Source organism: Acomys minous (genome assembly GCF_964271855.1).
Source record: "Acomys minous genome assembly, chromosome: 9".
Lineage (NCBI taxonomy): Eukaryota > Metazoa > Chordata > Mammalia > Rodentia > Muridae > Acomys > Acomys minous.
Window position 1 is genome coordinate 57811569 of NC_140490.1, and position 27918 is coordinate 57839486.

General features: G+C 40.7%; 1 protein-coding gene across 9 annotated transcripts in view; it reads right to left on the minus strand.

Moving 5' to 3' along the window:
• The window catches only part of FARS2 (phenylalanyl-tRNA synthetase 2, mitochondrial), a 402529-nt gene that overhangs the window by 279449 nt on the left and 95162 nt on the right, over positions 1-27918 (minus strand). For all 9 annotated transcript variants that reach the window (XM_084795449.1, XM_084795446.1, XM_084795443.1 and 6 more), the window contains 2 exons: positions 15325-15484; positions 1222-1353 (listed from right to left, as the gene is read on the minus strand). In XM_084795449.1, the coding sequence (XP_084651575.1) occupies positions 1222-1353; positions 15325-15484 (292 nt within the window). The remainder of the gene's footprint in view (positions 1-1221; positions 1354-15324; positions 15485-27918) is intronic.

Consider the following 27918-nt stretch of genomic DNA (forward strand, 5'->3'; position numbering starts at 1 on the left):
GCCTGGTACCACACCTTTAATCATAATCTGTCCAGATGTATTAGTCACCAAGAATGATTTCCTCTTGTCTACCCTGAGGCAGAAGGCTCTGCATCCAACCTAAGCTAAAACTGCCTTCTAAGACTACAGTGCAAATGCTCTTCCAGGGCCAAAATGCAGAGAGTGAGGAACACTGTGGAGGACACTGAGCAGGTGACAGTCCACATCAGTCCCTCTGTTTGGTGCTTCATTGCCTAATCTCTTAACTTTCCCTAAGAAAATGAGACTCCACGATATATGCCTACATACATATACATATTTATTTGGGATTTGAGACTGCCTCATGTATCATAGGCTGGTGTTGGACTCACTACGTAGCTGAAGAAGTCCTTGATCCTTCTTCTCCTACATCCTGAAGATTACAGACCTACATCACCATGCCCAGTTTTATGTAATGCTGGGGGTCAAATCCAGCACTTTATGCATAATAAGCAAGCCTTGTCCAATTAGGCTATATCCATAGCCCTCAAAAAATGCTTTTATAACTAAATTCAGATAGTGATACTTTAAAAACACACAGCTCTGAAACCAAGTCTAAATGGTATAATTTTTTATTAGGCAATGAGCTCCCCAAAAAGAGTTGCAAAGAACTTTCTCAAGTTTAGTTAGAAATCAATCAGTTACCATGTCTTTTACATATTCCTTCATTTGACGGCAATACTTTCGTACACAGTGAGGAGCAACTAGGCAACACGGGCCTATGTGGTCTTAGTTTGTGCTGTAGTATAATTATAAAATCTCTCCTGAATTCTGGCTACTAAACTGAATGCAATAAGAACAAAAGAGGATCATATATTAGCTTTATTCTTGAAGCTAGGAAGTCAAACGGCACTCATGTGACATATCTAAATGCCTTTGGAGGAATTACAATGCCAAGACACACACACACACACACACACACACACACACACACACAGAGAGAGACCACCTCTAAGGAGTACAGATTCCTAAGCTCCAAATCTAGCTGCCCAGAGCTGCCACAGTAGATCTCCAAAGTTAAGACTCATTTGCAAAATGAGGAGTGACAAGCAGAGCATCAGAGATGGTCTTGTGAGCTTTCTCAGAGAGGCAGTGATGCTGCCCTTGGTGACACAGCTATAGATGACTATGCAAATGAGATCACATGAGAATAGAGGGGTCCTCTAGGAAACCTCTAAGTCCAGTATAATGTTTTTTTCTTACCAGAATTGACAAGCTGCTGTTCCATCACTCCACAGCCAAGGACTTCAAGCCACTCTCCATGGAAATTGATCTCCATCTCAAAAGAAGGATGTGTAAAGGGAAAGTAGCAGTCCACCCACCGGACCTCAAGCCCTGCAAAGACCCAGAGGAAAGGCATATTGAGTCATAAGGCAGTATACCCTCACTTGTGGTCATATTTGCCCTTCAGCTTACAACATCCATTACAACATTCTGAATCTAACAAACAGCAAACAAGCTAATTTGGGGCAAGATGAAAATCTTCAAACTTTCAAAGAAAAACTGGACATGTCTTTTCAAAAAACAAACAAAAAAAAAAATCATGTGCTATGTCAGGACCCTGAAATCAGTCCAAGACCATGAAAAAGTGGGTGATTGTGTTTGTTTCTATAAGTGACAGTGGCATGTCAGGGTTAAAGAAACCAAACTTTCACAAGACTGCCCTCCAAATCTATATATAAAAATCCTGAGATGTCCTAAGTTCAACTACAAAGGCCTAAGGATAGTTATGCAGAGAGAACAGAGTGTGAACCAATTGTGCAGCGGGCTCCCCTTTCTGGGCAGATGTTGACACTGTTGACTTGAAATCCAGCATGCTGATGCCAGCTCAGTGTCCTCACTAAGCCAATGCACATATAACCATTCTGGGCTGTTGAAATGACCAATCCAGAGCAGCAAGCTACTCCCTACAGAAAGCCCTCTAATTCCAAGCTCTTTTTGTCTAGCATAATATTGTCCTTCTACTCTATAGGTCTTCCTCAAACTTGGTCATCAAAAAATGCCCTTCTATCTGGCTCAGCGCCCTATTTCCAGGAGCTCCCTAGTCCCACTGCTGAGAGTCTGAAGGACTTACTGTAGAACCTGGTCTGTTCTCTGGTTAACATCTGCAGTGCATCAACAAACCCTTGACTTCAGAGATCCATAGTCTCTGAGTTGTTTGCACAAACCACAATGCCTAGCTGAGAAAAATGGGACCAACTTTTACTCTCTTAGAAGTACCTGTTGACAGTTTTATAAATTAACAGCTAACAGCAAGTTAATCAAACAAAGTCTTTCAAATTTAACAAATTATTTTAAAATATCAGTTTTCCTACAGTGAATGGCAAATATATTTAAATATTAAAAAACAAAAAAGCAATACCTACAAAATGTCAGAATTGATCTTCAATACACAATCAGAAATATAGTACTTTTGAGCAATGATCTCATTATTTAGCAAAGGAAAAAGATTAATGAACTCAAACACTGATGCCTGAGAAGAGCAGTGGTGACCTGTAAGCAGATGAGAAGTCACCTACTGGGTTGAAGAGCCTTTCAGGAACACAGAAGACACACAGTCATTAGAGTTCCTATCTCTCCCTAGGACAGTCCTGTCATCTTCCTCTTTCTGACAACTCCAACAGAAACCATTCCCCTGTGAATTAAAGACACTCTTAATTTTTTGCTCAGGACTATCTGGATTTGAATCCTGGAAGTGCTAGTGAGTGTTTCCACCTCCTGAGCACTCATTGTAACTCTACAGTCCTGTTTCACAGAGAAAGAAGACCCAAACAGAGAGAGCTACCAAACTCACACAACTAGAGCAGGTGACTGAGGCAAACCCAGTCTGCTGTACTCTAAATCCTTAAGCATGATCATCAATCAACTCAAGCTAAAAGCCTGAAGTGATGGCATGGGACCACATGTAATCCCAGCACTTAGGAGGCAAAGGTTGGAGAACTGTCCACAAGTTTGATAGATAGATAGATAGATAGATAGATAGATAGATAGATAGATAGATAGACAGATAGATAGATAGACAGACAGACAGACAGACAGACATATAGATATTCTGAAAGGCGTTATACTACACGTGGAGAAAGTACACAATCTAACAGATATTGACAGATACACTAGTGACTCTGTAACCGCATTCAAGTTAGAGGCAGACAGGAATACAGACACACCCCTGTAATCACAGATTATCTAGGAGACTGAAGCAAGAAGATATCAAGTTTAAAGACAGTATGGACAACTTAGCAAGATCCTGTTTTAAAATAACTTTTTAAAAACTTCCTGGGGATGTAGCTCACTGGTAGAGTGTTTAACTAGTATATGAGTTCCCTGGGCCCAAACCCAGTACTGTAAAATAATAGCAGTAATAAAATATCTTATACCCCAGATCCCCATATCCATAACAATATTTTCCATCACTTTGATGGCACTGGCATCCCCTAGGATTTTAAAAGCATTACAGCATACACAATGTATTCTTCTGTTGTCATGGCCAGTCTTAAGACTTTCTATACTGCTGCATGTAGCAACACTCATCTCTAGCGCTGCAGAGATCCAGCCATCTCTTTCTGATGCACTAGGAAAGCCTTGCTGCTGTGGGAGACTGACCAAATGTCTACACGTCATCTGTTGAAGCCAGAACAGATGAAGAGAAGCTGCATGTGCCAGCAATTGCTGATCTGCAGCTGCACTCAAAGAAGAGCTGCACAAGCCTGTGCGCTTGCCCATGTGTAAGCCCCACAATCCCCTAGAACCATTTCTTGTAAAAGCACAAGAGACCATCCTGCTAGCAAGAAGAAGTGTGTAAGGCCTCCAGACAGACAGCTGTCAATGGGTAGACGAGAAGAAAACAAAAAAACACAAAAACATTTTATGGCCCTTGTAACTCCTGACAGATAGGCATAGGTCATATAATGAAAGCAGTTAATGAAAACAACATAGGCATGAATGGCTTTTTATAGTTGGATCGAATTCTACCAAAAATGCCACTCCAGATTTACATCATAATCATTACCATATAACTATTACCTAAGTGTCTTTAACATATTAAGAGGATTCTACATAAATCAATTTTATTCTGTGACCTTTAAAAAAAACTGTTTGAGCAGGATAACTAAAGTTCCATTTATATGCCTGGCAATGCAAAGTACAGATCTCCCCTCAAAAGGAAAAGAGAAGAGTTTATTTTTAGGGTAAATACAAATGACCATGACCCAGAAACACAGATCCAGATTAGCTCAAATTCCATGTTCTAATGTGAACATAATTTCATGATTATTCTTATAATTACAGAACCAAAGAAAGTCCTGCATCAAGATACTTTTCAAGTAAAGTAGTGGAAACATCAAAGTGCAGAAATTCCACTAAAGGCTTCAGACTCTATGGAATGACACTCGGGGTTTGGTGGAGCCCGTGGTCTGTGAAGTTAATACCTGTCAGAGGGTTTGTCGTGACAGTCAGAGGAAGCTGTATGAGGCCCCAGGTGGACACTGTGGCTATTAGAGGTGGTGGAGATAATCCAAGGTGCTTTGACTCTGGATTGCAATTCTAACTCTCTATGTTCAAGGACTTCTGGTCAGCCTTGCAGAACCTTTAACGTAGGTGTGGCTGTACTCTGGGGACATCAGTAAGCACTCAAAATAATAACCAGTGCCTCCTCTGTAGAGGCTCAGAGGAGAAAGGGCCTCATGGAGACAGGGGTGTGGGTGTGGTGACAGGGATTTGGCTGCATTGGGGGCGGGGATTAGTGCCATCACAGCAAAGGAAGGAGGTCTGAGATCTCCTATTAGTACAAGGCTTCAGGTTTTTATCATTTCTTCTATAACTATAAAGGGAAAGTTTCCGTTTGGATTGAAATTTTCTGAAACAGTGAACAAATCCGTATGGCTTTTTGGGCACTTTACATCTTACCTAGCCCTTTTAAGGCTTAAGACCCTGGCCACCATGATCTTCAGTTTCTTTTCCTCAATCACCCTACAGGTGTCCTTTTCAGCAGAAATGAAGGAAACTGCTGCATTCCTGCCTAGAGCAAAGCACACCTGGGCAGGAAATCCAACCAAAGCTTTCCAAAGCCCACAGGCACAAATGCTAGTGATCTGTATAACAGAGCCTGTAGGGCACAATAGACTTCAGAAGACACAGATGGGCCACAGGTACGTCTACTGACCAGGAAGTTTTGGATGCAGGCACTGCCTCAGATCCTCTAAAAGTCCTACTGACTTGCAGAGCATTCTGAGCCCCCACACCATCCATGTCCTCTGCTCCACCAAGTCTAAGCACTTTCTTTGTTGCTACTTTACCCTCCTTTGCATAAACAGGCAAAGGACCAGATCTGCCAAAACCCACTTTTAAGCAGGCTGTGACTCAATTTCAAACCTAAGTAGTGATTATAACAATGTAAATGATACTAGTGAATGTATAATATTGGCAAAATGCCATATTTTCTTATATATTTGAGTAATTTGAACTTACTACTTTGACCTGTGAACAATAGTTATTTTTAAACACTGCTAACAGAATCATTATAGAAAACTTAAGACATTAGCACTATTTTCTTCTTGGTTTTTGTCACACACTTTCAAGATTACTTCTTAAGTAATTTATTGGGTACTTTGGTATTAACACCAAAATATATACCTTTTTCTTTGCTTTTATTAATTACCTCAAAACTCCTGTATCAACTCCAGTTTTAAAAGCACATTGGCATGCTTTCTATATTAACAATATAATATTAAGAACTAGCTGAAAGTACAGCTTATTTCACATGTCAAGTATCAGATGTAAAAATTACATATTTGGGGCTAGGAATGTCCAAATCACAAAGATCTGGTAGTACCAATCTCACTGGGGTACTCAAGAGAAATTATGGTGATATAGCTACTGAAAAATCATGCCCAGGTTTTTTCTCTTTCATCTGTCTTTTCTCTTGGCACAGAGGCATGGTAACTTACATTTATAAATAAAGCACAGGTATTTTCAAATCAGCTTCAGAGCACTATGCATAAAGGCTGTTGTCCAAAAACACACTCCTGAACTTTCAGGCTGGGGTCAACTAGAGAAAGACCATTTCATCAGAAAGGCAGACTTGAGTTCAAGCCTCCAATTTCAAAGATAAGGTAATTCACCCTTGTGGGTCCAGCTGCTGTATCTCTATGTTGTGTGAAGACAACTGTTATATGCAGAGGTTTTGAGGAAAGACACAGTAGGAAGCCTAGTTCTCTCAGGACACAAGTGCCTCTGATTAGGTGTAGACACAGACTGCAAGGAGTGGGGGCTGCAGAGTTAAAAGAACCCTTGAGGTGGGTACATATGGAACTGTGAACAGAAATTCTATTGGCCAGTGACATGAGCCAATGGAAAAAGGACCATAAGAACTCCACTTTTTATCACCTCTGAGAGGCTACATTACCTACCCTACTGCTCCAGAAGACAAGGGACCAGGAAAGGCTACACCACAACCCACCCAGGTACCAGCCTCCCAACTGCTACATTCTCAGCAAGACCAATTGGAGAAGCAGTGTTGGGGTGGGTGAGGAACTTTCCACCTTCCTTTGCTAGAATTTCTAGCACTTTGACAGGCACACATATCAATATGGTGGTCTTTCCATTCTATCGGCCTCTCACCTTCACAACAGATCCCATACTTAATAAATAACCACACTCAACCTCCCTGAGTAAAAGACTAAACCGAGTCTCCTGCTAGCTCCTAGACCCATCATAGTTAAAATGGGACTCCGCCATGAGAACCCCTTCCACAGGAAGTAGAATCTAAATGTGAAGGGCAGCCTAAACTAAGCATATAACAAGGGTTTCCACATCCTTCCAAGGCCATCCTCAACTGGAGCAAATAATTTTTAAAGCTGACTACAGGCATGCTATTAATCCCTGTGTGTGGCATTAAATTTCCAATCAGTCTTTGCTCGGGTGGTACCAGGTATAAATAGTGAAACGCAGCAATTCGAAGCAGTGCCTCTGGCATGAAGCAAGCATCCACCATAGTAAAAGAAGGTGGCGCGAACAAGACAGAGGGCATACTCTGGCTGGAAGTAAGCGCCTAAAAAATGGCACTGGATTGGTGAAATGGCTCAGCAGGTAGGAAAACTGGCCACCAAGCCGAAGGCCTGAGTTTGATCCTCAGGAACACCGTAATGGACAGAGGTAACACTCCTTCAAGCTGTCCTCTGACATGCACAAATGCACTGTGACACACATATATACTTCAAAAGAAATAAATGTAATAGGAATATTTTTTTAATTGGCAGTATTCTAGAAAACCAGAGTAGCCAGGGAAATAACTTAGCCCCAGTGGCAAAGGCACCTGGCAATTCATCTCCCCTATTTCCCAGGATCCCACAGTCCTTGAGCAGAGTGTGCAATAACGAACATGAAGGCCATGCTTTTCAGACTTCTCAGCAGTGGTCTACTTTAACAATTTTCTTTCTTTCTTTCTTTCTTTTAAATCTTTTCTTGGTTAGATAATACAGTGGCAGGGTTCAGAATCAAAACGTTCTAAAAGGATAAATACAACTACATACCAGGCCTTCAGTTAGGAGCCTCCTCACAACCCTCCCTCTGTCCCATTTGTTCTCCTGACCCTTATGGTAAGCTTATAACTTCCATTAATTGTCAGGTATAAGCAAATACAAATATCCATTTCAATTTTCCGTCTCTTCTTGGGTAAAAACAGAATCCTCACCACACCACCCTTCACCATGCTGTCTTCATGCTGGAGGCCTCTCTGCATGAAGCAGAATACTCACTCATTTCCTGCCTCATTCCTCCAAAGTACTACCCAAGGCAAGTCCACAGAAGCTCCTGACTGATACGTACTTACTGCATAGACAGTATTTTGTTATTCAAAGCAATGCTATAACAAAACACACTCCTGGGCCCAAGAAAAAGGGTGTCTACAACTGGAGTAAGTATTGCTGAGTTGTCCTCTTTAGATGTTATGTAATGTTTTACATTAACATTATCTCAATGCTTTTCACAGAAGCCAAGAAATGTAACTAGTGAGTGGTAGTGTCAAATTGGAGTTCTGGCCCCAGATGAAGATCCATGGAACTGCTGATAAGATTTTTTTTTTAAATTTTTAAAAAGGTAAAAGGGTTCAGTCTGAGTCCACTGAGGCAAGTGAGGCCATTTTGTGGGTCCTTTTAATAACTATCAAAAAAGAATAACAGATAAAACAAAAATGAGGGGGGGAAAAGACATAGGCTAATCTTAGAGACAAGAGAAACAACTTGAGGGCCAGAAACAGAAGAGAAACGAGGCACAGTGAGAGGCAGAACCAGCTCTGCAGCTGTATGTAGTTCCACAGCCAGGAGAGTTACGAGCTCGGCCTCTGCAGAGGACATACTGATAGCTTGGACTGAGGTGTGCTAAAAGCTTCCTCAGAGGCGACAACAGGATCAATTCTATGGTGGTGCATAAAAGATGAAAAAAATTACCACCCAAATACAGCCGGGGGCTGTGGCTCTGAAGAGCAGTAGTTTAGACAAGGCAAGAGCCTGGATCCCCTTCCTGTCTACATCAGTGGGTCAACAGGTTCTTAAATCCTGCTCTAGATCGCTGTAATGAAAACATGTAAGCCTATGTCAACCATTGTTAAGGGATTGCTTAGAGAATAATAGCAAAAAAAGCATTTTCCTTAGGGAATAATGCCAAGAAGAAAACATCTATACATGTAAGTACAGAAGCAACTTTTTGAAAGAATAGTTTGACCCACACAAGTTGAATCCACAGGATCCATGGGAAGGCAGGGCAAACATGCACATAATAATGTCACTAAAAACAACAGACACCAGGGAAACCAGGACGCTTGTCTCTGGGAATGAGACGTAATTCCTCTCCAGGAAGAAAGCAGGAACAGAACAGCAATCTCTGAGTTACGGAGACAAAGCTACAAGTCTAGACAACTTGGGAAGACAGGGGTGCATAGAACAGAATGTAGAGAGAAGGAGAGACACAAATTGACAAGCTCCAAGGATCAGCAAAGCATTACCCTCAATGGAATGCAAACTACTGTGTGCACCCTGAATAAGCCATCTGCAGCCAGGAGGAGAAAACCACATAAAGGATTATGGGGAATGCTGCTTCCACAGGACCAAGAATGGTGCCAGGTCCCAGGAGCCAAATGCCCTGGTTATCTGTCTGACATAGTACTCAACAGGTCCCTGCATCAGTAATGGGGAAAACAGTCACATTCTAAACACTATGCCAGTCTTAACCAAAAAAGATTGAAAAGAAGATCATAAATGGATCTGAGTGTGTTTGAATAATCCCAAAACAAGCTTCTGGGCACTGGTTAGATACACAATTACCCAGTGCATCACAAGGTGAAATAAGCAATGCCGGTATCACATAAATAATCACCTGGCATTCAAACAAGAAAAATGTAGGTACAGAAAACTCAATAGCAACTTACCAAAAACTGACAGGTGACAGAAGCAGAAAACAAAGACACTAAAATAAATATTATAGTGATATTCAATATGTACAAGAAGCTAAAGCAAAGACTGGATATGTTAGGTGGACACTGGAACGATATTTAAGAAGATTCTCAGCACATCATGCATGTGCTAAAAAGAACCATACAGGACAGAATTATTAGCAAAGCTGACCCTGTGGAAGAAGAGGTGCGCTTGAAGGCAAGGCAACTTGAAGCATACAACTTAAGACAGAGGGAGCGAAACGGGCCAAGATAACGAGCAGAAGGAGGAACTGCAAAGGATGAAGTACTTACAACTAGATCCCGAAAAGAGAGGAAGTGACAGAAAATATCTGAATCTGCAATCTGAGTCCCATGATGACAAGTCACATCTCCAGTGCATAGCGATCCCAGGCCTTGGAGAGGCAAACACATTGGATGGTTTTACTGTGAAACACATCCTGCTGTGGATTACAACAAGCTACAATGAGCACAGTTGAGTGAACACTGCTTAATGCAGAGAATGATTTGTTACTTCACTATCTAGGCGTATTCTGAAAACAACTGTCATGGTATAGATGAGAAATGCATCATCACAGGCCAGCAGTTCTCAACCTGTGAGTTGTTACCCCTTTGGGGATCACTTATCAGATATCCTGTATATTAGATATTTACATGACAATTCATGGGAGTATCAAAATTACAGTTATGAAGTAGCAAAACAAAAAATTTTATGGTTGAGGGTCACCATAACTTGAGGAACTATATTCAAGGCTCGTGGCACTAGGAAGGCTGAGAACCACAGCCATAGATTCATGTATCCAAACACCTGGTGCCCAGTTGGGAGCATTATTGAGGGAAGTTAGGAATCTTTAAAAGGGTCAGCCTTGCTGGAGAACATACATCACTGAGGGCAGTGTTTGAATGTTCATAGCCTCACGCAGCTTCCTGTTCCTCTTCCCTGCTTCCAGTGTGCAGCTGAGATGTGATCTCTCAGCTTCCTTCTCCTGACACCATTCCTCCCTGCCATTATGGACATCTAGCCCTGTTGAATCATAAGCCAAAATAAACTCTTTCTTGAGCTGCTTTGGCCAGACTATTTTAACAGAGCAATATAAAAGTAAGAAAACAACTTTCTCCAAATTGGACCATAACACTCAGCAGAAAACAGCAGGTTTAAAGACTATTAATGTGAAATGATTAAAGTATTTTACACTGAATTCAATTTTATGAACAAAGTAGGGACCTAGTAGCCTCAATCACTTTTACTGCCTTTACACTAATAGGGATTTATGAACAGAGAAAACAAGACAAAATGTTCAAGGCATGTTGCCTTTATTACCATTACCTCACAGTCTCACCCTGGATTGGATCACTGTTCACAGAACAGAGCCCTAGAAGGTTTCAGTTGAATAGGACTATACATTGATTCCTATGCAGTTCTAACTGGCAAGCAGGTTATCTGAGGTGAGTCAGCACCTATGGAAGGGCAGTAAGGTAGGGAGGAAGTTAAACCTAAGAGGAAGAACAGGACACTGTCAGCCTTGCACCTACAGAGGGAGGAAGAGCCATCAGACAGCATCATTGAAGACACTCCTGCCAGACTCAGGCTCTGGACATGGGGTCTCCTGGCAGCTAATGTTGTCTCCTGAGGAGCTGCTGGCTGGAAGCTCTTTGTGCATCAGGAAGGGCGTCACTAGGTATGTGTTTCAAAGACCAGCACCAGCAGCGAGAGGCATGCTCTATGTGGGGACTCCCAGGTCAGCAGGAGAGCAGCACAGCCCCTCTCTCCCTCAACTTACTGATCTAAGCTGTACCTTGAGAGAGAGCGATGCTCTACTGGGAAATATCAGTGCATGTCAGACAGTGCTCTGGGAAAAAAAAAGCTGCAAACACTGAAGGATTCAAATAGAAATTAAAATTCTAGGAATCTTAAATCCCTATCTTAGATGCTATAAGAGAAATGATCATCATGCAGGGCTCAAAATATACAGAAAGCAGCCGTGATGTGGAAAATAACAATGCATTCCATGAGTATAAACATAATCTAAACATTATTTTATTTCTTTCTAATTCTAAAATGATGACCGCTCTAAGGATCCTGGTACAATTGAAATGTTAGCAGGAAATAATAAACCATATCTGGAGACTGAAAAAAGCTGAACTTAAAGCTGCTGTAATAACAACAAACTGCCACCAGGACAGGATGTGTTCTAATTTTTAATATTTCTTTTCAAGTACAAAGGAATCTGATGATAGTAAGTGAGGAGTCTAGGCCATGTAAACAGATATAAAAAGAGTCTTGAGAAGTATGTCCGAGGCTGACAAACTGTGCCCATTAATTAAATGTAGCAAGAAATAAGTTTGGGTTTTTATGTGTCCTTTGGTACCCAAAGTGTAATTGAATATGATGTAGCAAATAGAGGCTTTGCAACAAGCTGGCCCAGGACAAAAGGGAGGGGTAAAAGCCAAAGGGTAGGATGGCGAGAAAGGCCTGCTTCTGCTAGATTACCTGACTTTTTTCACATCATAGATTTCATTGTCTCAATCTCAGAAATAATATTAAATGACTAATAATAGCTCTTATTTACACACACACACACACACACACACACACAGAGTTCACTCTCCTTTTACTCTTACCGGAAAGGTTCTTACCTATGTGGCCCTGGGTAGATATTATCCTGCTGTCTCAGCTGCCGAAATTCAAGAATTACTAGACTGTGGGTTATTTAAATGGTTTATTTTTACCCTTTCAAAACAGCTAGCCTCTATACTAGGTTCAGAAGGCAGAATGCCTGGGCTATAGCTATCAGCAGGATCTTCATGTGTACTTAAGTTCAGGGTGGGATCAGGGTGAAAAGGACTATTCCCATGGCCAAGATTCAGTGTCCTGCTGATGGCAGCAACCCTCTCGGTGGCTGCTGCCATCATTCTGGCTGTCCTCTGGTCTCAATGACCCTCAGATGTATGGCACTGCGGAACGTTACCAGCACTTTCCAGGCTCTTTCAGACTTCAGCTTAGATGAACACTATCTATTCTCCAAGAAGGCAATTATTGTTTATTGTTATTGTTGTTGTTGTTGTTGTTGTTGTTATAGTTTAATTAGACTCTACACCTCTGCAAAGCATATATTACAACCAAAAGTGAATTTAAAGATGTATAAAAACAACAATATTGATCAGACACGGTGACTAAAGTCTTTGATATCAGGACTCAGGAGGCAGAGGCAGGCAGATCTTTAAGTTAGAGGCTAGCCTGGACTACATAATGAGTTTCGGGGCCATCAGAAATATACAGTGAGATCCAGTCTCAAAAAAACTCAACTAAACAAAAATCCAGCAACACTAATCTGTTGTAAAATCTGAATTGAAAAAGTCCAGGTCCACAAGACTTTAAAAATCAACAAGCACATCCTGATTATAAGACACAACCTCACTGCTGTTTCAAAATTGAAAACTCCTAACCTTAGGCATCAGTATGTGCCCCGTGTTAAGGAAAGCATCACAGTCAAAACAAAACAAGTGTATGGTAGAAGCAGTCTTTAATAATGAAATTTCACCTCAATGCACAGTTTGAAAGATATGCAAACACAAACATTAAAAATACTAATACAAAGGCGCGTTCAAGACCTGATTCCCAGAAATGAACATGCTTGGTCTCTATGGAGCACAAGACATTCATTCATTCACTGAGTGCAGACGCCTGTCGCTGTGCTGGAGAAATGCTAAGACAACTTTTGAGAGTCAGCTCTGTCCTTCCAGCCAAATGGACCTGAGGATGAAGCTCAGGTTGTTAATAGGGACCCTGAGCACGTTTATGTGCTGAGCCATTAGTCCAGAACAAAGATGTCTTTCAAAAACAAATGCCAGGTGTTGCCCATGATGCAAAGCCATGCTGAGCACTGATGTGATGTCCAGGCTACAGTCTAGAAGGGGCATCCCATCCCATTAGCTGCCTCAGAGACAAAGCAAATCTGACTATATTCCTCCATCCTCACAGCCTCTGTATTCAATGCCTTAGTCTTGTACCTCTTCCTTTGTTTTCCCCCACATTTGCATTGAATTTAATATTTTCAAATTATAAGATATTTTGCATGTTATAGTTCATTTTATTTGTGAAACACATATTATTTCAAACTAAAAGTTAGATAGATTACTGAATCCTAAGATCAGGGTTTAAAAGGTAGAAAAGATACCTCTGTTGAAATCTAATTCCACTTGACATTCCACAGAGGGTATGGGATTTACTGCCAGTCACATTCCTTCCTCCTCTTTGCTTTCTGGCCCTGTGTTATAGCACTGTTTTCAGTGCTCAGTGCGTGCCCTACTAAGTCTCCATCATCCTCTGCTGGATCGCCTTCACCAGTTGCCCTCCTGAGTACAGGCTCTATTCTGGATGTGGCACCTCTCCTGAGAACTCACAGTTAAAGCTGCCTTGGTAGAGGATAAAGATGCATGACTCCTTGAAGACAGGGATTAGGTCTAGATTATTCCATACTGTAAAGTCTACAAACTAGCAGAAATCAAATTCATGAAATCTCACAAATAGCAATTGCAATTACTTACTTACAAAAAATATAAAAAAAAAAGAGCAATATAAGGAGGACCATAAAAAATAAATACATAATCTGGCACAGGGGAAAATGCAGATGAAAGCCAGACATGCTGTATGAAGCTACTAGAGGCAGAGCATTTCTTCTTAACGCTGGGATCCCTTTTTCCCTGCCCTGCCTCTTAAATACTTGAACTATATAATCTATCTCCCAACATTTCAGTGCTAAGTAGATTATAGAATTGCAAAAATTACAGCAGTTAGCTGCCCGGCTAGCTCAGTTGGTAGAGCATGGGACTCTTAAAAATTACCACAGTTCTTTTAATGCAGAAGTAAGGAGGGGCAAGCTGTAATGGAATTTTAACATCAACAACCTCAAACTGAAATCAGTTTCACATTATGCCATTTCATATGAAATGCTTCAAATCTGGAGACAAACAGAAAATAGCAGCCATCCATCCACCCATTATTCTATTTTATCGAATCACAATATTTTGTCATACTTTACTCGAGGCTTTTACAAAATAAAGCATCATGAACACAGATGAAGGCAGTTTCCCGTGCACTCCCATCACTATTCCTTACTGCCTAGAAAAGTGTGAAGTCTGACACTGATGTACAAATTTATAAGAATATATGCCTTATAAATAAAGTATAGGGCTAGTTAATGGCTTCTTAAATATTATATGAATTATGCATCTGGCGACATGGAAGTAAAGATATTCCTATAAGTCTTGTTAAAACAGAGCAGCAGAGCCTTAACTAAATTAAAAGGGTCATTTCAAACACGCATTTGTGTCTATGGCTAGGTAGGGGAGTCTGGAGGAATGAAAGCATAGAGGTGAACCAAGAGCAGTGAGCTCCGGGATGCGCTGAAGCTGGTGACTGTGGCTCCCACAGCAGGAGGCAGCAACTGTACTGTGCTCCTTGGAGGAATATTTGAAGACAAGAATATAAAGTGAGAGCCAAACTCTGAACAATATTATTCTTTTAATATTTCTGCTATTGATAGTACAGTAGTCAGTATATAAATGTATGATGGTGGTGTGGGACGCTCCACACTGTAAAGAATCCTGTCCATGTGATCTAATAGTATAGACCAAGACAAACCAAGATAGCAAGATCACCAGACACCACCACTGTTCCTTCTCTAGCTAATTCATCCTGACCCTCAAGTTGAAAGAACCAACATGTCCACAGGCCTCCTCCATCCACCTATAACTTAGGCAAAACCAAATCAACAACAAAAAACTTATACAATCAGCCTCAATGATCTGCTGCACCGTGTTCAGTAACTTTCGAGACACAAAGATATCTAAGTACCTACCATCTCCAAAAAGATGTGTCACCAGCCTGGTCAGTACTTGTTTAAGGTCAAACTCCACAAGCTTCACAGCCTCCATGGTGTGTGTCTCTTGCTTATGAGCAGAGCGAAAACTTTCTTCAAAGAGCTGCAGGCTCTCTCCGTCCTTTACACCAGCAAATAACTGTAAACCAAAAGGAATAATGAAGTATATAAAACAGGGTGGTGGCTATTCTCTATCAAACAGCATAGAAATTCTTAAGAAAAATATGTATTATCACAGTTACAATGTTGGGCTAAGAATTATATCTTAATAAAAAATATCAGAAATTAAATTAAAATTTAAAAATAATTAAATTTTATACTTAATATGCACATTGAAATTTATAATACTTTGTACTAACTTTAAGCCAAGCTCTGAGCTACCCAGTGTTGAGGCTCCCTGGGGAATTAAAAATGCCTCCAGGATCTTTGCTGATCTGTTTTACATTTGCCTGAATTTACAGTCATTTCCTTACAAGAGACATTATCCTCAATTCTAATGGAAATGCCAAGCTTTAGACTCTCAAATAGTATCCCTAAGTGTCCCACAGGATCTTCCCAATGTGATCTAAGACTAAGTAAAAACGTACAGTTTAAGAATTAAATCCTATAAAGTCTATGAAGACAGGAAGCCTCCTAGAGTTCTAATACTCGATTTCTAAAACCCATTTCAGAGCTTTGCACATATCTCTGCCACGTATTATAAATGAAATCATGGGCAAATTACATAATAGCTAAGTCTCAGCTCATGATACATGAGAGGAGATCATGCTGAATTCACACATTTTTATGGTAAGTACAGTGAAAATACAGAGTACATGGCAGACTACAACAACTAAACAAAATTTCCTCAGTATCATAATTAGCCACAGATGTCAGGAATCATATGCTACTTTCACAATAAAGTAGAGTATCAAGGCTGATGAGATGGCTTTGTCAGTAAATGCTTGCCACATAACCATGAGGACCTAAGCTCAATCCCTAGGAGCTACATGAGAAGCCAGGCACAGTGATATGCACCCTGGAACCCAGGGCTGGGGAGGCAAAAGCAGGAAGCTCCCTAGAGATCACTGGGCAACCAAGCTAACCAAGGCAGTGAGCTCCAAGCTCACATTGGAGAGTAAGACAGGAAGTCATTTGATAACCACCTCTGGCCTCTGTGTGCATACACACAGGTATACTTCACACACACACACACACACACACACACACACACACACACACACACACACACACGCATATCCAATGTGTCATAGCAGATCAATTTTACCTATGAGGAAAATGGGTCAAGAAATAGAAATAACCAATTATTGTTTACCCCTGAGTCCTGTGGGAGACAATGTTTTACTAAAGGGTTGTCAGTTCTAGTACTGTTACACTGGTTAGAACAATTCTTGAGCTGAAAAAAAAAATGCTAAAGGCACAAAGAAAGCAATAAAGTAGATAAGAATTACTAAACAAAACTCTACGAAGTAGCATGAAACCAGCAAAACATGAGGCAAACCACCGCTGAGAATGTCTGCCTTCCCAGCACACTAAAGGCAAGGCTGAGCATGTGAGTTCCAATTGAGCACGCCAGCAAGACAGAGTGCAAGCCAAGTAGCTGACCAAGCCAGAACATCTGCTGAACACTACAGACTCACTCCCCCAACAAGACCCAGACTTGTGGAAATCTCCTCTAAATGCTAATGAAGTCTTTTCAGAAGATCCTACAACCCTGGGCCTTAAGTGTGAGTCGGATGAGTGCTGAAAATAATCCACTTTCTGTATAGTAAATAGAGTTCAGGACTCAGGCTGAAGGAAAGGCTGAGTTCTCCCACACTATTAAAAACAAGAAGATGCCCCACAGCCATGTTCACAGGCCAGCTCAGCCCAGAAAGCTCCCTCCTTGAGACTCTCTTGCCAGGTCATTCTAGACTGAGTGAAGCTGGTAACTAAACTAGCCACTGCACCTGTACAATGTCCTTCCGGCATTTTTAGCAATTCAAAATAATCAACAAAAACGTTTTATAAACTGTGGGCAGTCTACATAGGTGAACACATTTCAAGTGTAAAAGACAATGCAGAAGACCTTCCTGAACTTGTAGGAAAAGATTTCCAACATGCAAGACAGAAAGAAGAGAGAGGAGAGGGGATGGTGGGGGAGAGAGAGGAGAGGGGACAGAGTGGGGGTGGGGGGAGCACCAAGTACAAAGGAGCAAATGCTATGTTTCCTGCAGGATGCAGCAGGGACATGAAGACAGATGGCCCTCATGTACCTAAAAGAGAGTAAGTGAAGGGTAAACCAGACACTAGAGAATGGGCCGGCCCCAGGGAAGTGAGCAGAAACAAAGGACATGCAGGTGAGTGGGAATGGAGCGTGAAGGTGGGCAGGGCACAGACAGTGATGATTCTCTAAGTAAAACTTTTGTATAGTTCCGGATTCCAGAATCAAGTTAATAATATTTAATCCACTCAAAACACGTAAAAGAAAACTAACACAGAGGTGTGGAGCACCCCAAATGTGGTTTGTTTTAAATGGCACAGTCACACCAATGGGAGTAAAGCACTGGCTGCAGTGACTTTGAAAAATACTATATTAAGTCACTTTGTAAGCCTAGAAACGTAATTACAGAAAAAATACGGTACACAAGTCAGTCATTTTTTCGAGAAGAATATATGGTAACAATTCTGAAACCACTTTTAGTTCCTTCTCCGGCTTATTGTGTGTTAAAAGCATTATGGGCAAGAAGAACAAGCCCCTAAATGGCAATGGCTATGGGGATATCCAGGAGCAGCTGTTTGGTGCTGGCCTGAGACTGGAGGTATCGGCAGAACTCGACACATGTACAGATACATGTCAATATAGAAACAGATGTCCATAGATTTCCTGGCTGTGTCTGAGAAGGCCAAGACAAAATGTTATTGCCCATAACAATAAGCACACCCAAGTCTGCATTTCTTAATACCATTCTTATAAAAGGAGAATTCCCTAGAAAAATAACTGATTCTAAAAGATAAACCAAGGATACTCTGCTGGACACAAAATAACAACAGACAAAGATACAGGAGACCACCACAGGGGTCACATGGCTAACATTATATAAATAATATTATATAACATTATATAAATAAGTTGAGCATTGATGACACCACAGATATGGAAAATATATCCAGGAAGCCATGATGATATTAAATACTGAATAAATAAATACTTACAGACAATAAAATTCTAGTGAATGCATTTAGAAGAAGAAAGTTTGCCAAAGCCACAGTAACTCAGATGATGACCAATGGATCCTGAACTTGGTGGGGAAATGTGAAAAACAGGGTTTTACAGTTATAAAGTGGGTTCCATAGGAAACGTCTTAATTATGTCAGTTAATTAGTAATGTTAATTAAATAAATATGTACTATCTTTCCCAAATAATTAGCTCCAGGGTAACCAAGAGCTGTAAGTATCAATACCCTGTCCCCCAAAGCAATGTACTGACAAAGACAGAAAATATTTTCCTTTTTTTCTTTTGTCAAAAATACATAACTCAAGTCTGATCATGAGACAATATGTGATAATGTCTAAGTCAGCAACATCACATGAAAGATTAGGAAAGAACTGTGAAGAGAGTCGGGGTCACTCTAAGCTAATGGCTGCCAACCCATTGGAGGTTGAATGACCCTTTCACAGAGGTCACATATCAGGTAACCTGCATACGAAAGACTTCTATTACAATTCATAACAGCAGCCAATTTACAGTTATGAAGTAATAACAAAAATAATTTTATCTTTGGAGGTCACGTGAACATGAGGAACTATATTGAAGGGTCACAGTATTAGGAAGGTTGAGGACCGCTGCTTGAAATGAAAAAAGACTGAGGACTGTCACAGTTTAAGGAAGGTAAAGGGGATATGAGCACTCTACAGAGTGTCATTCTGGGTTGAACTATACCTCACGTGGGCAGAAAGGTTGTAATTCAAGCAAATATGTCTACATGGTCTATTTAACAACTTAGAGCTGCATTGTTTCCCATATTATTTTGTTTATTAATTAAGATTAATTTTGAAGAGCAGTTTTAAGTTGGGAGCAAGAGAGGAAGGCAGAAGTATCAATATGTCACATGCCTCCAACACACACACACACACACACACACACACACACACACACACACACACACCACACACACACTCACACATACACACACTCACACACACACTCTCACACACACACACACTCACACACACACACACTCACCACACACACACACACCACACACACACTCACACACACTCACACACACACACACCACACACACACACACACACCACACACACACCACACACACACACACACACACACTCACACACACACACACACTCACACACACACACTTCCTCTGCTAACATCATCTCCACCAAAGGCCACGCCTTGTTCGTGGCCGTACCCTGACATGTTAACAGTCCACCACAGTTGTTAGTGTGGACTAGCTTTGCGCACTGCAGCAGAGTTTACACTAGCGAGCACTACTGGAGCTGCGTGTTCTATGGGGTTTCAGATGTACAATGAAATGTAGCCACTATTTAACACCATACAAAATAGTTTCAATGACTTAAATGTTACCTGTGCGCTGCCAATTTGTGTGTCTCTCCTAAGTACCCCTGGTATCCACTAAACTTTACACTTCAGTCTATAGTTTTATATTTTCCAAAACATCATTACTGGAAGCAAGGAACATCCAGATTTTTCTAATTGGCTCCTTTCACGTACCCATATGCACTTAAATTTTCTCTCTGTCTTCTTTTGGCTTGGTAGCTCAAGTATGATTGTTTTAAATAAAACATGTTTTATTATTTATATTTTTAGATTTGATTTTATAAACACTTTATACTTTCTATGCCTTAGGATTACAGTAGCTGAAACAATTGGTACTGTTTCGCCATTCCTCCAACAGCACTGTCCAACAGTGTGAATCTGTGTTAGGTGATTTTAGGTCGTGGACAGATACTAATCAGGAGAAAGCCTTTTGACCTCAGTTGAGGGCGTTTTCAACCTCAAGACTCCCAGGAAGTGAATGTTTTTAATATTTTAAGCCCTGGGTTGTTTGTAAATTTGTTTTGTAGAGATGCATATTGAGCACAGGGTGTATGTCTAATCTTACAATTTTTTTTTTACTTAAGACAAGGTCCCACTCTACGGCCTAGGCTGGCCTCAAATAGGGGCAGCTCTACTACTTTCCACACTCCAGTTCTGAGCACTGGCCACCATGCCCAGCCTGGTTCTGAGTGAAATCTTTCCCAATCTGATCACTCAGAATTCCATCCTTCTATCGAAATGACTTGTGACTGCATTCAAAAACTAAATCTCTTAAGCAATATTATTTGAACAGACAATATATCATCATAATACGGGATGATGGAACTGAAGACGACTCCAAAAATACTTTTGGGGGCTGGCGAGATGGCTCAGCAGTTAAACACACTGGCTGCTCTTCCAGAGAAACATGGTTTAAGTGCAGCACCCACACAGTGGCTCACAACCAGCTATAAGTCCAGTCCCAGGGGATCTGACACCCTCCTCTGGCCTCCATGAACACAAGGCAGGCATGCTGTACCCAGAATACATGTGGGCAAAACACCACACACATAAAATAAAACTAAAAGAAAGACCATTTTAAATATTTCTAGCCCGTTCAGCATTAGGTAAATAGATGAGAATACTAATAGCCCTTTAATTACTAAAATATGTTTTTTAAAAACAGACAAACAAACAAACCTTCCCAATGGATTTTTAAGCTTTGGAGGAGGTACACTTTCCAGAGATTTAGGTTCAAGAACACTATTTTCTATTCAAAGCAAATAATTTAGTAACTACATTAAATTAACAAGCAACACTAATCTTTCTTTATAGAAAAGTTTATATGGAATAATGTTATTTAACTAGGATTATGTTGAGCCATTGCATAACCATTTACAATTCAAAATTTAAAAGAAACCCATAATAATAGAATATTTATCATCTCTATGTGGTGGGAGTACTCATAATTTTCCCTTTTTCTTGCTGTTTTTATGTATTTGCATATTTCCCAATAAATAAGATTATATGTGAAGATAGAGATAATACAACAAATGTCATTTGAAGGACAAAAAAGGTACATGGTGGGAGATAAAGAGATTGTTCAGTGAGTAAAAAGCACTCTTTTGGGGGGAGAGGGAGGGATCCAGGCTTGGTCTCCAACACCCACACTATGGCTCCCATACCATCATGACTCCAATACCGGGCAATCCAACACCTTGTGCTGACCTCCATGGGCATAGTATACAAGCATGGTATACATACACATATGCAGGCAAACTCTCACACATAAAGTAAATGAATCTAAAAGAGGAGTGAGGGTGTGGAGGAATATGTAACCCTCAGCATTGTATACTACAAACAGTACAAGGATCAGGTCTTATTGTTACAGCACACAATGTTTGCTGTTCAGTACAGAAACACAGAGTTGCTGCTTCTAGGACTGGAACCACACCTAGTGGGAAGTAAAGAGATGATGACTCCCATGAAGGGGAACGTTTCATTAGTGGTAAAAAGGAGAAAGAATAGGTGCTCGTGGGCAAAATACAGATAACTGGTTTTAGATTTTTATGAGATTTCAAATATAATTTACTTTTGTGAATCCTTCTATCTCTCACACCCACTTCTCCCTCTTGTACTCACCAACATCCAATAGCCTCGTGTTCACGCTTCCCTTGTCACCTGTGTTTATTACCTGCCCCTTTCCTCAACACCTCCTTTCCCCTTATCACTCACTGCCCCCTTCTGGTTATAGGATCTATGCGCGCGCGCACACACACACACACACACACACACGCATGTAAATATTTCAAGTCAGGCTCCACATACGAGAGAGAACATAACGTGTTTGTGTGAGGTTGGGTTACCTTGCTAAATGTAATATCTTGCAGATTCATCCATTTCCCCACAAATACAATTTCATTTTTCTTTATAGTTGAAGGAAATCCCACTGTGCATATGGACCCTATTTACACAATCCACCCATGTGTTGATGGGCATCCAACTAGGCTAGGGCCATTGTCTTGCTACTATGAGGACGGGTGGATAAGTGTCTGTGGGGTAGGATGCACACAGCACTTCAGGTAGTGACCACAGGTGGTAGAGCTGGTCATACACCGGCTTTACTTTTAGTTCTTGATAACCCTCCACGCTGACCCCACAGTAGCCACAACAGTTCACACGCCCACCAGAACTCATAGGGCAATCTTTCCCCCACGCGAGCTATCATCTTTTACTTTTTACTTCCTGGTGGAGGCCATGGTGACTGAGGTGAGATGAAATCTTAGAGACATTGTAATTGGATTTGTTGACTGGCAAGGATATCGAACATCTTTTAAATGTATTTATTGTCCATTTGTGTTTCTTTTCTGGAGAACAGTCTGTTCATTTCATTCACCAATTTATTGACTGACAGTTCTGTTCTTTTGATGTTTAGCTTTTGCAATTCTTTATATTCTAGATATTAACACCTTGTCTGGCAAAGATCTTCTCCCACTCTGTATGCTGTCAACAGAGCAGACGGCCCAAATATATTTTTCAATGTGCTAATCACCTTATGTTTCTCTATACTCTGAAGATTATGATCCCTATTTGGCACAAATCTCATTATATTGTTAAGTAAAAAAAAACCATGAAATATGGAAAATTCTCTCAAATTTGCATTAGACCTGAGGAGAAATATCTGATCATATAAGTCAAAGCCTTCACATTTAATCCAATGCGGTTTTTTGGGTTTGTTTTGTTGTTGTTGTTGTTTGTTGTTTTGATTTTGTTTTTTTGTTTTTTTGTTTTTTGGTTGTTTTTTTTTTTGTTTTGGCTTTCTTTTTTGGTTTTCCTGAACTCAGCTAAGGATGGACACCTCAAGCAATACAATTTCTAGTTAACACTTAGCCAAAAGCTTTGCACAATGCTACAAGGTGGCTTTTCTAAAGGATCAGCATAGAAGACATGACAAAGGATCCTGGCACAGCTGACAGTCAGTCACTACTTAAGAAAACAAGCACTAGTGTGCATGCTCACCTGCTGTGCCTTTCTCCAAACTCAAAGGACTTGCCTGATATTACTGCATACCTCACATTAGTAATAAAGTGTGCTGTAACTGTTAAAGCACATGATCCTCCTCTGCACCACACACAGCCCTGCCACTGCTGACTGCCCCACGCCACCTCTTCACACAGATGGAACCTCCAACTCAAAAATGTGTCTTCTCCAAGTCCCACAGTCAGCAGATAACTGACTCAATTATAGACCATGACAAACCACTGCCAACAAATCAGAAGCACTCAAGTGTTTGTGCAGATCCACCAACATCTCAGGAGGCAAGGAAGGAACCACAATAGTTAAAGCGAGCCTACTGACATTACTCAAGGGAACTCAGTGAAGTATACAGCTGAACACTCCTGGTTAATACTTACGTCCTAACTTCAGTGTGTATTAAGAAATATAAATAACTTCTATTTATACAGGGGAAATAGGGTCCTTTTTGGGGGTTCTTAGTATCATTAACAAAAGACTTTTAAAAGTTGGCTCAAATGGAGGCACTAGGACAATTTTATTACAGTGAAAGAAAAAAAAAAAGAACCACAGGGCAGGTGAGCTGTAAAACCTCAGCTGCTGCCTAGAAGAGAATGGAAGAAAGAAGGCGAAGGCTAAGCCGTTTAAGCTGACATGGAGATCAGACACTGAGTGGGCCTGTGAAGCTTTAGAGAAAGGGTAAGGAAGCCAAAATATATGGGGGTGTGGGAGCAAAAACATTATGAAAAGAATAAGAACTAAAGAAAGGGTCATTGCTTTACTGAATAGTTCAGAAAACAGGCAGACCTATGACACCACATGGCTGTAGTCCTTACGCTTCTCCACTAGCGGTGAGGGCTTTGGGATGGACTAGTACAGTGTCTCATTAAAGAGTGAATTATTCTGCCTATCTCGTTATCATGGCTTAAGATGAGCCCACCTTCCTAGGAGTAAGCCCTTGGCCAAAGGTCTGAAGCAGCCCAACCAGAAGGTAGGGACTACACTCAGGACTGGGATTCTAGTCTCTTGACCAGGAGATTTCCTACTCTAGCACTACATTGTAGCTTAAGACAAAGCCAAATAAAAGAAGTTAAGCATTGTAAGACTATTTTCAAAACTAGTAAGAGCTACATAGTGAGTTCCAGAGCTCTCTAACCCCCAGAGTGAGTATATGAATATGACCAAAAGGTATATGGAACATACAGAAAACATAAAAGATTGGAAACCACAGAAATGAGGTGAAGGAGTAGCATGTGAAACCATCTGTAGAATGTGGCACAGAAGAGCTATAAGAGCATCAAATCAGAGACAGCCATTATTTCTAATAAAACCTACACTGGGGCAAGAAGAGATTCTAAGGGGAGTCTATGGCCACATCAAAGAAGGAAAAAGAGCCAAGTTCTGGCTCAAACTCCTCCCCAAACTGTCTAATTCAATATGGCTTCTCTCAGCTTCTCACTGAATTGTTCTGCTTGATTCCAAACTAACTCAGCAATCTGCTATAATCTTCTGGTTTCTCATTTTCTGCTCTGAGTTCTCTCTCTGCAACCATTATCTATTGAGCCAGCCAGCCCAGAGCTCAGAAAGAATAAGGAAGGGCGAGCTTTTTAAGCCAAAAACATTCTAGGCTTATGTTAAATTATACAGAGGCTAGAAGCTTCTAGGACTAGGCCTAGTTTAGTAGGAAGAGGCAGTAAGCCTCACAGACAACAGCTGAGCCAGGTGAATGTTACTTTTACATATGGTGCCCAATATGCTAGGAGTAGGGTTCCACTGGCCAGTATCGGGGCAAGGAAGGGAAGAAGCGAAGCTACCAAAGAGTTTGAGTACCGTGGGATAGAGGTATAGATAACAAAACTAATAAAATTTAAAATTTAGAAAATAAAAATGATTTTCAAGGCATTCTAGATGTTAAGAATATAGTTCAAGCTATGCGTGGTGGTTCATGCCTTTAATGCCAGCACTAAGGAGGCAGAGGCAGGTGGATCACTGTGAGTTCAAGGCCAGCCTTGTCTACAAAGCTCCAGGACAGCCAAGGCTACACAGAGAGACCCTGTCTCAAAAAACAAACAAAAATATATATATATATGCAAATTTTATAAAAAATAATATATAAACATGCAAATTTCTAAACAGCCAAAGGGAAAGGGATCATGAGAATGAAATTACAGATGGCTATGTGGGTCTGGGCTGTGCTTCTCAATGTAGGAATTCCTTTTCTATTTGCTTATTTAAATATCCAGAGACCATTTGCTTCTTCAGCAATGCAAGCCTTCTGTGTGAGTGCTAAATTCTAGCCATGCTGCCTGTTTCTCTGCATTTCTGTGACAGAGCTTATAACACTCTTTTGCAGTTCACAGAACCATGAGCTGATGGCAACAGGTATTTTCTGCCTTACTTATTACATGTTTTCATGAAATGCTCATATCACTTATTATATCCCAGTTTCTCCAGAACCCAGGGGTCTGAGAGGTTTAGCAAGAAGTACCATTGCACAATATGAGATGGAGGCTGGATCAAAACCAACTCTACAATTGTGATCCAGTCTGGGACCCAGAGCACTCCCCTGGCTTCAATACAGAAAGGACCAAATAGACAGGATGAAGAATTTGATATAAAGTAAGAAAATGACTGAGCTTCCATGTCTCATACAGTTATATTACTTGATAAACTATACACAAATGATAATAAATTATTCCAAATAAGACAGGTTTATTGTGCAAGAATCATTATATTATTATTGTTGTTGTTATTATTGTTATTATTGTTATTATTATTGTTGTTGTTGTTGTTGTTATCCTTATCATTATTATTGTGGTTGCTCTCATTATTGTTGTTGTTGTTATTGTTGTTGTTGTTATTATTATTATTATTATTATTATTATTATTATTATTATTATTATTATTATTATTTGGGCCTGGACAATATACCCTAATCAGTAAAGTGAGGGCATCACAAATATGAGGCCTAGAAGCCACATAAAAAGGAAAAAAAAACATATCTGATGATGTACACTTAAAATTCCAGTGCGAGGAAGGCAGCCACAACCAGATGCCTGGGACTCTCGGGCTGGCCAGCCCTGTCTAGCTGATGCGTCCCAGTCCAGCAATGAAGCTTGTCTTAACATAGGGTGAACAGTTCGTGAAGAACAGCACAAAGGCTGACTTCTAGTCTCTGCAAGCATGTGCAAACACAGACATAATTTAACAATCCCCAGTTAAGTTTGCCTTTTGTGTAGACTAAGCATCTGTGAACTTGCACTAACGTGGACCATTTGGGGAGCATTCAAGGAGTGCTTCCCACACAAAGGGAATACAGTGGAACTCCACACTAGCCACTACTCACAGTAAAATGCCAAGTGTTAGAAACAATGTAAATATCTAAATCAATGTACAATAGGAGAGACCAGTGTCCTAGAGAATCCTGGATAGCCTGGACCGTCCTAGAGCATCCTGGAAAACCTTTTAAGACCCTTGTGTTTGACTCCACTGCAGCTCTTTCATCCTACTGAGAAAATAAAGTCACTGAAAGGAAAAGAAGCTGAGGCAAGAAACATTTTAGAGCTGAATGGATCACACACACACACACACACACACACACACACACACACACACTAACAAACATACACACACACACACAAACATACAGAGAGAGAGAGACAGGGAGACAGAGAGAGAGAGAGAGAGAGAGAGAGAGAGAGAGAGAGAGAGAGAGAGAGAGAGATCATAAGGGATTAGAAACACTTCTCAAACATGAGAACTGTTCACAAGATTTCCCCAGAAGGAAAAGACAGGTCTGGGACATTCTGTACAGTATATAAAACTCGGAAAGATGATGTATCCATGAAAATATTTAATCATCCCCTATAAAAGGTGTCTGGATGGACACAGACTGAGAAGCCAGGGTCCTTCTTGGGCATGCTGGGAGGGTATCAACAGAACACATCTAATAAACTCTGCACTTAACCTGAAGATGCTGACAAAAAGCAACTGACTTTTTCTACAAGAGTCCTGGGCCAGGAGACGGTGGAAGGAGAAGATGGTCTTCTCAGGCTCTCTGGGAAAGTAGGCATTGGGGAGCTCTTCATGAATAGTCTAAACAACATCACGCATGCTGCTACTCTAGCACTCAGGAGACTGAAGCTGGTGGATTATAAGCTTGAACTAGCCTGGGCTACACAGGGAGAGTCTCAAACAATATTTTGGGGGGTGGGAAGACCGTACAATAGCTAGGAAAGCGGTGAACTAAGAAACTGTGATAGAAGCAGAGGACTATGTTTAAGAAACAAAAATATGAATCAAGTGTGGTGTTTCTAAACTGCAAGATATTTCTGCATTGTAACATTAAAATAGATGTGATGAAAATCATTTTAATCACATGTGAAAATTACAAACCTTTGGAAAAATTAGCAGCCACTATTATATAAGCAATTTGGCTACATGACGTTTCTAAGAAAGTCCCTGTCTGAGGAAATAAAGCAAGAAGGCTACAAGACGGTGGGTGTAGCATGAGGCA